The sequence below is a fragment of the Pantherophis guttatus genome, chromosome 7, assembly GCF_059756535.1.
Source record: "Pantherophis guttatus breed Tessera chromosome 7, ASM5975653v1, whole genome shotgun sequence".
Taxonomy (NCBI): domain Eukaryota; kingdom Metazoa; phylum Chordata; class Lepidosauria; order Squamata; family Colubridae; genus Pantherophis; species Pantherophis guttatus.
Genome location: NC_142069.1, coordinates 66,786,041 through 66,801,335, shown reverse-complemented (window position 1 = coordinate 66,801,335; position 15,295 = coordinate 66,786,041). Strand labels below are relative to the sequence as shown.

The window sequence follows — 15,295 nt, the reverse complement described above, 5'->3', positions numbered from 1 at the left end:
TACATCAGATGGCTGCCAAATTAATTAGAAGTCATGGTTGTTGCAGCACCCTTGTGGATGGATATGTGATCAGAATTCAGGTGCACTTATATCCACAGGCACATTTCAACCCCTCTTACTCCCTATCTCCCTCCCCACTTCTGCACTTTTGCCCCCACCCCCCAGTTGCCCCTCATCATCTTCTTGCTCTCATTACTAACCAAACACACCCGGGCTGACCCTTCACAAAGCAGTTGCTGGCCATGTGAGCCCTTTTTCCTAAGGTCATATTTGAGGGGCCAGGCTAAGCACACCTCATCAACAGTGGAAGCAAAAAGACAGCAATGGTCACCTGGGCCCATGGATGCAGGGCAGCCAAGGCCTCAGAGTGCAGAGTAGCGAGGGTAGCTACAAGTGGGGCTTTACGCCACATTGTAGGCTGGACTGAATTGAGCTGGGCTGGGGCACTGGGGCTTTGGGTTGGAATGGCTTGACTTCACTTGAGGTGGGATGTTGGCTAGCAGCCGGTGGGGTTCATTTAACAATAGCAATGAGGAATGATAAGACTGCCATTACTAAATAAGGTGGTCACATGATCTCAAACTTTTGATGGTCACTGTGACCATTTCACATAGTGGCAAAAATTCCAGTCCCAATTGCTGTCATAATTTAGGACTATCTGTACTTTTGTTTTTGCCCCATCACACTTACTCATATGCTCTCACACTTGCGAAGGATGATACTTCAGAGAGTCTGATGCCTAATGTGACAAAGTAAAAGGTAATTGATGTGCCCCTCAAAAAGTATAAGGCTAGAAATCTATTATCGAGTCTCAGTGCTGAGATAGTTGTTAATTGCAGCCAAACAGGGTGGCCGGACGATTCCCTGTTGACGCAATAGAGGCGGAAAAGTAATTAAACTTTGCCGTCTTTATCGCCACTAGGTAGGCCTTAATATGCGACCTTATCAATGTTCGATCAGATTCAGCGAGACTGGCCCTCCAACCACTCTCCAGGCGTCTTTTCTGGCGCTTCATTTCCCTCAGCTCCTCAGTAAACCAAGGAGCCGCCCGGGATCGGCACCGGGTCAGAGGCCGCAAAGCAACGACTCAGTCCAAGGCCCCAGCAGCCGCCCAATCCCAGGCGGCTACCAGGTCCTCGGCCGAGTCATGTGCTAGATCCTCAGGAAATGGCCCAAGCTCCATCTGGAACCTATCAGGATCCATCAGGCACCTGGGGCGGATCCATCTAATAGGGTCCGCCTCCCTGAGGTGGGGGGCAGCGGTTTGAAGATCCAGGCAAAGGAGTGAGTGGTCAGTCCATGACAAGGGTTCCATGTCTATATCCCCTATAACAAGACCACTCAACCACTGTCCGGAGACAAAAATCAAGTCCAGCGTGTGACCTCCCCTGTGAGTAGGGCCATGAATTAACTGGGTCAGGTCCATGGCCGTCATGGAAGCCATGAACTCCCGAGCCACCTCAGACGTTTCACCAATGGATGGCAAGTTGAAATCACCCATGACTAAAAGCCTGGATGTATCTACTGCCACCGTGGCTATCAGGTCGAGTAGCTCAGGTAGGGCTGTTGCCACACAGCAGGGAGCCAGGTACGTAAGCAACAAGCCAATCTGAACCCCACGACCCCACCTCACAAGGAGGGACTCACATCCGGCTATCTGAGGCACAGCAGTCTCCCTCGGATCCAGATCCTCGTTAATAATAACCGCCACCCCCCTCCCCTCCCCTGGGCCCTCGGCTGATGGAATGCACATTTCAACCAGAGGGATGCTGCCCTCCGGGCCCAACCAGGTCTCCGTGATACCCGCCAGATCCGCTTCTCCCTCTTGTATAAGATCGTGAATGAGGGGGGCCTTGTTTACCACAGACCTGGCATTGCATAGCATCAGCCGAAGGCCCAGATCCTGAGTATCTAAGCCATCTAGTATCCGAGCAGAGCCTTGGGGACCGGGGCAAGCAGTTGCTCTCAGACAGCAAGTGCGAGCCCCCAACACATGATATGGTCCCCTGCTCCCGCCATATCTGCCCCTCCCATTCACCATGCTGATGGAAAATTCCTCCTCCGGGTGGTCCTCCAGCCCCTCCCCAATCCCTCGACTTGCCCCCTCCAAACCATCCCCCTGTGCCGGGCTCGGCTCTGAACTTAGTGGGTTCGTCCCCCCAAACCCCTTGGTCTTCCTCCCGGTTCCCCTTAAAAAATCATTATTCCCATCCCTCCTCCCGGGTTCCCTTAAAAATTTCATTAAAAATTTGCGTAGAAAACCCCTCAACCCCCTCTTCGCTGCATGCCATCTCTCGGGGTTCCAAAGCCCGTCATCAAGATAGGCCCTCGATAACATGGAGGGCCAGGCCCACAAGAGGGGGGAGTCTCGCAGTGTGAAGAGATCAGCGGATGAATACATCTTAAGGTTCCAAAAAGTCTGTCTGGGGAAGATGGAAAGAGTAGCCATGTACGTCTATTTTATCTGGAAGTATAACTTGATAGTCCTGGGCAAACTCCACCACTTGAGAGATTTCTGGTAATTCCTAGCAATCCTGAGGTACAGTTACTCCTTAGAGCAGAGATGTCAAACTTGCGGCCCGCAGGCCGGATGTGTCACGTGCTGGCCCTATCCCTGCCCGGTTTAGCGAAGGGGGGGAAAGTCCCGATACATCACGTTATGACACCATGGCGATGCAAGTTTGACACCCCTGCCTTAGAGGGATAGATAAGTATTTTGAGACACTACTGAAAATATACATTCACAGTATTGGTTTGAATAGTACATTTTTTTAATATGTATTAAATCAAAATAGTAAGAAAACACACAGAAAGAACTGAGACATGAACAAAGGCAAATATACATGTCCCAGGATAATGTTGCAAGATTTTATCTGGGTCGGTCACCAGGGCCAGAGGTTTACTTTTCTGAGCTTTTGGACTTGTGCTGGAGTCTGCAGCTGAGACCACTTTTATCAGTTTTGTCCTTGCTTATCTCTTTGAACTTTCTGGAAATACAGCAAAACCAAATCTTTCACCCTCATTTAAACTTACATGAAAACTGACTATTGGCAATTGTTATAATAGTTTGACTATTATTCTGCTTCTGAAGCATTACTGCTTCTGAATATGGACTAAAATACTTCGAATATTTCTTGTGGTAATGAGGCTATTCTGCATTTCTTTGTAGTTGGAAATGGAGAAATTACAGCTACAAGCTCTTGAAATGGAACACAAGAAGCTCTGTGCGCGGCTGGAGGAGGAGCGTGGCAAGAATAAACATGTTGTACTGATGCTAGTGAAAGAATGCAAACAACTATCTAGCAAACTGGTAGAAGAGGCCCAGAAGTTGGAAGAAGTCATGGCTAAATTTGAGGAAGAGAAAAAGAAAGCCAGGGAGTTGGAGGAATCTCTTATGGTGGAGAAACAACGGAGCACACAGATGGAAGCCCAAATGGAAAAGCAGCTTTCTGAGTTTGACACAGAGAGGGAGCAGCTGCATGCCCGCCTCAGCAGAGAAGAAGCTCACACAAGTGACCTCAAAGAAGAGAGGGAGAGAATGAGAAAAACAATTGAGCAGCTCAGCAAGGAAAGTGATGTGAAACTCCACCTTTCTCTTCCACGAAGGAATAAAGAGAGAGGCTTCATTTCTGTCTCCACTGGAACAGAGGGACCAATTTTGAGGACACTTTCCTGCCAGACAGATGCAGTATTAATAGACAGTGGAAATGAAAGTGTTAGAAAGTTGCCTTTAACAGTACCCATAAAGCCTTCAACCATCCACCCTTTACTTTCGGGGCACACAAAAGTGAATGTATCCTCCAATGCAGCATTTGTGAAGCCCGTCATTGACAGGCATTCATCCTGTAGTGACCTCCTTCTGTCCCCTGTAACTTCGAATCTATCTCATAGTCAAATGCGAATTGAGGAGAATGGACCAGTGGCTTCACCTGATTTAACAAGCCTGCCTTCCCCATTTCCAGATCACGTTGCATCCTCTCCAGCTCCCAATATAGCATCCCAAAGCTACTTGCACACATCATCTGTCCCTTCCCCACATTCTCCATCTGTTAGCACTATTGGGCATCAAGGTCTGAATCCACGAGTCCAGGCAGCCAGGTTTCGATTTCAATCCAATGCTAATGATCAAGATCAAAATGGAAACACAACTCAAAGCCCTACAACAAGAGACGCCTCACCCACAAGTCGAGACAACCTAGTTGCCAAGCAGCTGGCTCGGAATACGGTCACCCAAGTCCTTTCAAGGTTCACGAGTCCTCAGGGTGTGGCACCTGGACGTCCAGGAATGTCACATTCAATGGATGTTGGCACTTACCCTCCCCCAATTAGCAGAATGAGTTTAAAGACTCCCAGTGTTTCAAGGATTGACAGAGGAAATCCCCCTCCTATTCCTCCCAAAAAGCCAGGTCTTTCACAGACTCCGTCTCCGCCACACCCACAACTTAAAGTAATTATGGATAGTGGTCGCTCCCCTAATGTAGGTGCCAAAACTGAAGGCAAATTCCTGGTATCATCTTCTTCCTGTTCACCTCAAGGAATCAGGGTAGTAAATGAAGAGGTTATGTCTAGGTCCTCACCACAGCTGCCACCAAAACCAACAATAGATTTATCTGTGGCATCTGCAGGCTGTGCCATTCCATCCATGGACATGCCTCAGGTGGGTGCCTGGCCTTCCCCGTCCCCTGGACTGAGCCAACCTGCATGTTCTGACAGCTCCTTTGTCATTCCCACCACCATTGCCTGTAGCTCTTCCATAAACCCTCTTAGTGCTTCATCCTGTAGACCATGTGATTCAGACAGCCTCCTGGTAACAGCCTCAGGTAAAGGGTGATGTACCCACTAAACTCCTTCCTTTTTTTATATTGTCATATAAATATATATATATATATATATATTTCTCCATAGATTCCTTTCCCCTAAGATTTTCTTTTGGCTTTTCTCTTCCTTCCCCTTTTCCCTTTTCCTGTATCACATTGCACTTCCACTTAATGCCTTTCTAGGTTTCAGGGATATGGGAAATTCATTTGCTTTCATGAATTCTGGTTATTTTGCACAGCCAACCTTTTTCTTTTTTCAAGGGAGTTAAAGAAATATCTTAGAGGATTGTCTTAAAATTAGAAGTATTTTTCACGTGTTGTTTGGTATTGTAGTATGCGGCAAGGAGTCTGTTTGTTTAATCCATCCCTTTGCAGTTCTTTCCTCCCTAAGAATTGAGGGTACATTTTCAAAAGAACTCTCAGTGCAATAATAATAATAATAATAATAATAATAATAATAATAATAATAATAATAATAATAATAGTAATAGTAATAATAGTAATAATAGTAATAGTAATAATAGGCCAAATGAAGAGAAAGATCAGAAAATCCTTTATTGCTTTTGCTGCTCACCAGTCTTTGCTTCATCTTTGTTAACTACTTTATCTGATAAAAGAAAGCTGCCAAGAAACAGAATGATTGAAACATTTATATCCTGCCCTTTTGGAGAAGAAGTGCTGTTCCTAGTCAGTTATAGCATTTAAAAATGACAATTTCATAACAATAACAAAACAAAACAAATTGGCCAAAGAAAAAAGGTCAACTGTTCTCTGCTGTCTGCAATAAATCTTCAGCAACTGTTAAAAACAGCAGAGGAAGGGAAGACCATATCCCCTGAGTGGGATAAGGTGGGGATTTTTTTTTTAAATGAAAACACTTTGTTGGTTTTATAGTGTGTTTTCTCTAGTTTTCAGTAATTTATTTCTATAGCATTGTGCTATAGTCATTGTAGTTCCCAAGAGAGATTTGCATTAAGGGAACCAGGTGGAACCAGGCTGCTTTTATCCCATACACCCTTAATGGTTTGAAAGTTTTCTGAAAGATGCTGCGAACACTGGGCATTTGCTTGGTAGCAAGGATCTTATATGTTGAGCTCTTGCTTTGAGCAAGGCACTGATAGAATCTTGTAGCCCTATGTTACATAATATAGGTGGTCCTTGACTTGCAACCACAATTGAGATCAGAAATTCTGTTGCTAAGTGAGGGTATTATTAAGTAAATCACACTTGATTTTAAGACCTTTTTTGCTTTGATCATTAAATGAGTCACCATGGTCATTACATGAATTGCACAGTTATTAAACAAATATGGCTTCTCTGTTGACTTGTCAGAAGCTGGTTGAGAAGGTCACAAATGGGGATGACATGACTTGGGACACTGCAACCATTATTCATATATGCCAGTTGCCAAGCACCCACTTGACCATGGGGGTGCTGAAACAGTCATAAATGCAAAGACCAGTCCTAAGTCACTTTTCTTCAGAACCATCATTGTAACTTTGAATGGTCACCACCTTTGTAACTTTGAATAGTCACTAAACAAATGGTCATAAGTCAAGGGCTTTGAGCTGAAAGTCAAGTTTGCAACAACTAACTTCCTTATTGTGTGGGCCCAGAAGAGTCCTTTGGGGATTACAATAAAATAGAAACTAGAAAAGAATGCCTAAAATACGCAGAATTGCTCTAATATTTGTCTAATTATATAGGAATAGAACATTTAAGAAAATATTCAATTATAATTACACACTTTTTTCGTGGCGGGGCTTTTAGAAGCAGTGCAGGATTTTTTTTTATAACAATCAGCTTTTTGTTGAATGAAAATGAAGCAGGAAAGCACTTAACTTTATAATAATTTCTAGAGATAATTTAATGTCAAACTTACATTTTCAATAAGGACAGACCATGAGCAGATATGTGCTGTGCTTCCACCTTTCTGGCTGAAGAAGTGCTAATTAATTAATTAATAATATAAAACTGAGTGGATGGCCTGATTCAGTGTATTATAAATTTGGTTTCTTACAGGCTCTTTGGGAAGATAAAGCAATAAACTAAATAGAATTAAGTTAAGGTTTTCTTCTGTGTGATGACATTTTGGGTCCCTGTTAAGATTTGGCATCATTTAGAACAAGTCATAAAAGAAATTGCATTATTTTTAGGAATCACTGTATACAGTTCTTAGATCTATAATTCAGTACTTATAGAAATTTATTAATAGCTCTTCAGAACAATCTGCTATAGTGCAACTGAAAATGGCTATAAATTTTAGCCCTAACTAGGCTTTGCCATTTTATTCACAAAATCCTTACACTTCCCAACATTTTTTAACATGCAATATTCTAAGAAAATACTGTTTTCAATACTGCCAGATATTTCCTGAAAACCAGCTTAACAACTAGATATGTGGTTAGTTTAAAACTGAACAGTTGACTTCAATTAAGCATAATTATTTTTTCAGTCTAAAATGCTTTAAAATGTTTTTTGTTCTAAACTCAGTGTAAAGTCTTAGCATTTCATTAAATGATCTTCAACTGAAGGTAGATTAATCATTCTGAAAGGATTGATTAGATTAATCACCATAGTTGAACTTATTGTGGTTATGCTTAGGTTTAATGTTTTGCCACATTTAATGTTTTGGTAGTTTAATAAGTCAATCCTATTTTTGAGTAATTGCTTCTCTACTTTCAGTGGTAAAAACAGACTTAAATATAGTTATGGGTCTGTTTTGTTTTGATAAAGCCAGGACAGTGTAACTTCTAAAATTCCTATTCAACAATTAATAACCAAATGGTTCACATATTAACCAGGCCTCTGGGGGTATGAAATACACATATTGCATAATACTGTATTTACTTTTCATGTGATGATCGCAATTCCACATGGTTTAAGGCATTCTGATTCTTTCCCTCACTTGTGATGTCATGTGAATTAGGGGTTTTGCCCAACTTCATGAGAATATGAAGGGTACTCTGTATTTGCATGCATTGAGTATTCTCAGTGACACCACTTAAAGAAAGTGAATCTAGCATAGGACCACATTTGCTCCTTATATTGAGTGTGTCCAGTCACATTCTGCTGAACCCCCCAAAATAGCATATGAAGCTATTGGAGGCTTTGCTTCACTGATCTAGAATAAATGAATCGCTTTCTCCTCTAGTCTTTATCAAAGCTATTAGTTATCTAGGAGAAAATGGGGGGGAGAAAAGAATTTGTAGCTCTTTACACCTTTGTGAACAGACTATCACCTTTAGAATTTATTGTCTATAACACTTTATGGAAGGTGTTTTGAAGATTAGCATAAAATTTCTTAAGGCCAATAAATGTTAAGTTTATAATCAAGAAAGTGAAATTTTACAATGCTCTGATCAATTGAATTTCCCATGCCCTGAGCTTATATTTTTCTTTTTCTTTTTCTTTAAAACATCCTTTCAATCAACCTACATGATTCCATGTGGTTTGTTTCTAATATAAATAATTACAGGAAAGTTTGGTAATGAATTCTTTATTAACCATCTCCACAAACTGAAGCTGATGCCAGAAGCTGTTTTTTCTCCTTGTTCCCTTCATTCTTTATCACTGCATGCCCAATTCTCTTTCCAGATGCTTTGTGTTTACTAACTTTTGCATATAAAGCCACAAAGCTTATTCGTGTTTCCTAATTTTATTATACAACTCCTTCAGTGTATTCAAAGCTCCTGCTTGTTTATAAGATCTTTGAATTTAGCATGGATTGAACATTATACTTAATTAATATGCAGTGCAACTATTACTACTTGATTTTTAACCGCTTAATGTTGTTTTAGAAGACTTTCTAAGGTCCGTCATGGGGCTGCTGTCCCTACATTGAACTCAGATTCCTGTAAAATATACGTGTGTGCCATATTTTGCATGCAGCAGTCTACCTGTAAAGTTTCAGGGATTTTTCATAGATACTGCATTCAACATTGGAATCTTATTAATTGCAAATAAGCTTATAAAGAAGATGAAATGTAAGCGTTGGCAAGAAGAACAATGCTGTATAATTAATAGCCACATAGCCCATAGTATTCAGTTGATCTTTAATGAATCCTGAAATAGAAATCTTTTCCAGACCTTTACTCTCAACCTTATTTTCTGTGTGGTCACTACAGATAGTTCTCAACTTATGATGACAATTGGGACTGGAACTTTTGTCCTAAGTTATTGTGGTCGTAACCCCAGTTAGTCCCAATTTTATGACAATTTTTACAGTGATCATTAAGTAAATCCAGTTTCCCCAATGCGTGTTGTTTGTAATTTGCTGTTTCTGGAAATCAGCAAAAAAAAGCCCGCAAATTGCATTTATGTGACTGCAGGATGCAGTCTGTCATAAATGCCAGCTGACTCAAATTGTGCTTAAGTGATTATGGGAGTGGTGCAGTAGTCATAAGTGTAAGTCACTTTTAAGGCCATTATAACTTTGAACCATCATTAATCAAATGGTTATAAGTTGAGGACTACCTTTATTACAAACCTATGCTATCATTTGATTGCCGCAGTTCGCAATAGTGTTAAATAAGATATTGATGCTGAAAGTTTATTTCCTTTTTCTCCCTCTTTTGATACTGTATTTAAAGAAAAAGCATCATTCAATACTATAGGGAATTTGGAATAAATTTATCATTAAATTCAGTCCATAAAAATAAGTCTTTAAATCTGTGGCAGATTGTGAAGTGAGTTGGTCTTCTATCATATAACTGCTTTGACTTATTGCTAAGAATATCATTGGATCAAGAATGGGTTGCTTCCACAATAATCATATTATCTAGAATTCATCATCCTTGTTTATTCCATTTTAAGAAAAAAATGAAATTATTTGTCAAGTCAGTGTCCACCACCATATTTTCAGAACAAAATTGGGTTGCTTTGAGATGAGAATAATAAACCCAAGGACTTTATTGTGCAAACATAATTTGATGAAGAGGATAAAAGTTACAATTACTGTATAATTGTTTCTATTATTTGTATTTTAAAGAGTGAAGCATGAATTTGGTATTTAACATGAAGAAAATAGCTGATTCTCTCCACAAAAGTGGCCTCAATCAATCAAACTGAACAATGAAAAATTGAGACATATTCATCAAAGTTCTAATTAGTGATCTGAAAAGGGAAACAGAATGATTTAAACTACAAAAATTTTTCACCTGATTGTTTTACCTATATTCTGTTTCTTATTGTTTTCAATTATGGTTAATGATTTTGATTTTTAAAAAAATATGTGATAGAAGCTTTCAACAATTGCTTGTAGTTTTGTAGATAAAGGAAATCTTGTGAAATTCACATGATACGGTTCTGTCTTGTTTCCTTGATGAAACACCAAACTTTCTGTGATGGCCTGCTCTACAGAAACTCGGTGCTTCAAAACACAACATATTTATGTTCAGAAGAGCCAGCCCTTGGGTAAAGGAGTCATTTGTGGTTTGCCATGGATACTGCAACCAAGAAACCAACTATCCTATGCTACCAAGAAATCTAAGTTGGACTACTTCTGCCCCCAGCATCAATCACTAGCCTAACCTTGAGAACTCTGTTGGAATCTTGGCTTGGGAATAGAATTATTTTCTTTCATTTTTTTTTTATAGAATAGCTTTCTAGAAGGAGCTCCAGGATGGCATACATTAATTAGGGACAAAAATAATATTTGTGGAGAAAATAAACTATTGCTGTCAGTGTAGCAAATGATTGATTACAAGGTAATTGATTACACATTGCTGATGGCCTTCTTGCTCATTTCCTGCCTTTTCTTTACTACTTTCTTCTTTGTTTACCTTTTTTTTTTACCCAGCAATGTGCCTTGCTGTCTATTTAAGTTTTCAGTGCCTCCCTTTTGGCCCACTAAATATTATCCAAGATCAAAGGGACCTACTATAGCTCCACTATCAAAAAACGGATGTGGGGAACTATGGCCCCTTTATGACTTGTGGACTTCAACTTCCAGAATTATGGCTGGCTCAGGAATTCTGGGAGTTGAAGTCCACAAGTCACAAAAGGGCCATAGTTCCCCACCTCTGATCTAGAGGCTAATTAGGCTGTAATACTACTATAACTACTTCATATGCATTTTTTATCTATATATTTGAAATTATTTTCAAGCCCAATCTTCTTTCTCTGTTTTAGACAAATTTGATTATTGACATTGTAAACATGCCATCTTTAATGAAGTTTACTAATATTTCATAATGGAATGGAAGCCTAAATATAAATACATTGAAAAAGCTCTACTTGGAAATTCATTAATAATGAATTGCAATATGGATATGATATTAAATTGTTTTCTACATTGATATTTGATAGCATAAATGCAAACATTACTTTAAATCCTACTTTCCCATCATGGTACCCTCCAGATGTTTGCAAGGAATTATGGTGATTGAAGTTGAACATACTGGGAAGACATCCAGTTGTTGAAGGTGGCCATACATGATGCTTTACTTAAAGAAATTAATGACCTCTTGGGAATAGAATAGGAAGAGTTTATATGTAATGAATATTCTTCAAAAAAGAAGAGACATTCCTTTGTGCTTACTCATTTTTAGTGAGCAGTTCACAGTTCCAAATTTCTTTATTTTCATTCCTCTTCTCTATTTCTTTTTGCAGCCTTTTGATCAAGGAAGAGTTCACAAAGTTTTCCGCACCATATACAGCAAACTTCATGTCCTTAATAAGCTGTCCTCTAAAGCTGTTAACCTCTGATACCTGGAATGTCTAACCAAGATAACCTTTATGATTTTCTAAAGTTCTGCTCTGTCAGTTGCCTTTCATAAAGGATGATGTGGACCTTTGCCCAGTAATGTTTTATGACATTTACTAATTGTGCTCTGTAGTATTCTTTTTAAAAACACCACAAAAAATGCAGCAGTGCCATTAAAAATGACACTGCAAAGTGATTAGACTACCAGAAAAACAAGTATGCATCAATTACAGGGCTTTCAAATTGTTTCTTCTGAAATGCAAATTTCTTTAAATGTTATTTGTAAGACATGGTATTTCAGAGTTTTTAAGAAGAGGCATAATTCTGTGTGAAATATTTCAGTTTTCCTGCTAAATTTAGTTAACTTTAAAGTTGGATAAACTTGCTATTCATATATATATATATGAAGTTTATTGATTGTTTCATTGTGCTCACAGAATTATCTTTTTCAGTTTTAAATAACAATAAATATAACCTTTTAGAGCTAAGTGTGACTTTAATTCTCTTGGGATGCAGGATTTCAAATAACACAGAGCTGGTCTCAGTTTCTACAAAGCCAAAATGTCAGTTTTCATTTGTTGAGCATTATGTATAACTTGCAAAGTGTGCAGCATTAACTTCTTGTATGTTCTCTCTAACGGATGTTGCTTTTAACTCACAGGCTGGTCTTCCTCCCTAACCCCTTTATTAATGAGTGGTGGTCCTGTTCCCCTGGGTGGCAGGCCCACCCTTCTTCACCAAGCTGCTGCCCAGGGAAATGTCACTTTATTGTCAATGCTGCTTAATGAAGAAAGTCTGAACATTAATGATTCCTGTGAAGATGGCTGTTCTGCCTTGTATTCTGCTGCTAGGAATGGACATACAGGTGTGGCATTTCTCAGAGATTTTATTATATTGGACTATTATCTAAATGCTGTTTTCAAATTAGCGATTTATATTGCAGTTCCAAATATTATGAGTAGGTAACCTATAGTCCATAAGCAACATATGCCCCCGCAGTTCTCAAAGCCATAAAAATTACATTGCTGAAATTGGTGAGAAATCACTGATTATCAACAAGGTAATTTTACTGTGTATTTGTAAAAAAAAAAAAGTGTGTCAAATCTCCATAACAATTATTCTGTGGTCCTGCTAAAAAGACATGATAAAATCTTATACAACCATTATATAGGCTGTGTAGCTCCTCTTCTAGTACCAAGAACAGCTCCTGCTGTTTAGCATCAGGATTTTGTAGGTAACACCAAAAATACTGCACTTGGATGTTGCACATAGAGATTTGTTTCAAAGTGTTTCTAGCTCCTGATTCAAACTGCTGAGAACTCTTCATCAGCACTGAATAAAGAAGACTTAGAAAGTAATTTAGTGGTTCCTTAGGCCCACAATAGCTAAGGAGGAAATAACCCACACAACAAACATGGAGATTTGTTGAGAACAGATCAACAATCTATCTAATCCAGTATCTTGTTTCCCACAGAGGCTAATTCTTTGGGAAAATCTTAAGCAAGGCCAAAACATAGTAATTAGCAAGAACTCTGTATCTTGGTGTTCTAAGACAGCCATTATAACTAGTAATCATCTGTATAGTTTTTTTTTATGTGTTTGTCTAATGTCCTAAGCTAAAGGTCCCTATTACATCTTGTGGCCGAAAATTTAGTTGTCAGGAAATCTCCAATCCATTTTGCTGATGCCTAAATTCTTATGGCAGTGCTCATAGTTCATTAAGGCTGCTATAAAATACAACATTATTGATTTCATGAATTTGATAGCTGCACAGTACCAAATGGCACTCTTAGTGGGACATATCTCACTGACCTAGGAGTTAGTTTATTAAACTTCTTAAGACTTCTGAAGAATTACGCTGCAGGAAATTTTAAAAAGCAAAGACTTTTGGAACTGGCATTAAACTTAATTGTAATTTGTTCCTCCTCTTCCCATTTTCCTCCTCCATATATTTCAACTCATAGATTGTGTAAGATTGCTGCTGACTTCAGAAGCACAAGTTGACCTTATTGATAAAAACGGATTTACCCCCTTGTGTTCAGCAATCGCTCAGGGACATTGCAAGTAAGTAATTTGCCAATTATGTCTTTGTTTTCTGCCAAACAAAATGACATATGGTCTTTAAGTTTCAGTTTACAGATGTATAAATTTTGTGGGTGAATTAATGCAAAGAAATGCTTGGCCCTCCTATAATTCTTCCTGAAGTATGCATTATTGAGATGATTTAGGATTTTTTAAATGATTATGTTACAGGGAACTCATGCCTAAAATTGATTTTTTTTTATTAGAGATGGACACCTCTCTACCTGTCGGCTACTATTTTAAAAAAGTTGTACCTCTTCCTGGACTTATGCTATGACTCCATGGAATCAGAAAAAAAGCTGCACTTGGGATAAGCAGGTGGCAAAGGCTACAACCATATCACTTTTCTCTTAGTGCCTCAATAACTGAAATGTGTATTTTCCTGAGCACCGCCATTGCCACATAGCCAAGGAGAGGTCAGGAGTTCTTTAAGGAGCAGTCAAAAATAGAAAAAGGAGGCCCATCCAGGCACTGCACACCATTAGTTTTCTATTGTAGACCCCTCTCCACTCTCACATTCTTGCTTTCATATGTATGTAGAAAGGGGAAAATTGGGTTGCTGTGCTTTGTTTTCTTCAAGAACATCTCTAAAGTGAAGCTTTATATTGATTTATAGTTAGGTTTTTCTTGACAGCCTTATAAGACATTTTTTTGCCGGCACAAATTACGATGAAATGAAAAACATAGGCAGTTACTGGTAGCCAGTGAAGAAATTGCATGCATAGAGATTTTCCCTTTGAACTTTCCCTTTCCCTTCAAAACTAATCTGCTTAGAAGACAAAACCTCCTATCAACTCCACTTAACTGCAGACAATTAGAATAGAACAGGGTGGGATATTTCATTTTCTGCAACACCTGAGAAAAATTGCATAAAAGTTTAAGCTGTTTGCAAGAGTGATGCACTGAAGAAATCTTTAATCTTTTAAAGAAATTAAAATGATATCCTCATGCTAGAATTGTTATTGGTATGTTTACTAACATATATGTGTAGGAGATAAAGATGAAGGATCTGCAGTAAAATGCATAATTCTCCTGAGCCTCTGAAGGCTTTTATAACCTCAAATATATCTCTTCCATGGGGTGGAAGCAAGGGCAGCTTCTTCTTTTGTCTGGCATGTAGAAGTAGCCATCTGTCTGTAGGCTGATTTTGTCTTGGAAGCTAACTAGGCAGTGGGGTGAAGAGAATCTCTTCTCTAAAATGTCTGCAATATTAATTAAATCACTTGTTGACCAATGAAAAAGGCTTCTTTCTTTCTTTCTTTCTTTCTTTCTTTCTTTCTTTCTTTCTTTCTTTCTTTCTTTCTTTCTTTCTTTCTCTCTCTCTCTCTCTCTCTCTCTCTCTCTCTCTCTCTCTCTCTCTCCCTCTCTCTTTCTTTCTTTTTTCCTGCCTTCTTCCAACCTGAGCAGAATATTAAAATGGCACAGACTTTGAAGATGATTTTGGTTGCTCTATCACTACAGAACTGTTTCAACAAATTAGCAAGTCCATAGCAACAGAAAAGGCAGCACTGCAAAGCTGTGAGCTCCAATGTGCGTTCATGTTTGCATTTTCCAGCTACCTATGGGCCCTCCCAACTCTCTCTTTTTACCCATATGATGGGCATAGGTAATGGTTTAACTACTCCAATTTCAGCCCATGACAATCACAGACTCCAATAGCATGGAGATCAGGGAAGGGGATGGGAAAAAT

At 39.1% G+C, this 15,295-nt stretch overlaps 1 protein-coding gene across 1 annotated transcript in view; it reads left to right on the top strand.

Annotated features, from left to right (window-relative positions):
* Positions 1-15,295, top strand: part of CTTNBP2 (cortactin binding protein 2) — a 118,502-nt gene that overhangs the window by 56,143 nt on the left and 47,064 nt on the right. The window contains exons 4-6 of the mRNA XM_034431039.3: positions 3,170-4,820; positions 12,185-12,388; positions 13,488-13,587. Of these exons, the coding sequence (XP_034286930.2) occupies positions 3,170-4,820; positions 12,185-12,388; positions 13,488-13,587 (1,955 nt within the window). The remainder of the gene's footprint in view (positions 1-3,169; positions 4,821-12,184; positions 12,389-13,487; positions 13,588-15,295) is intronic.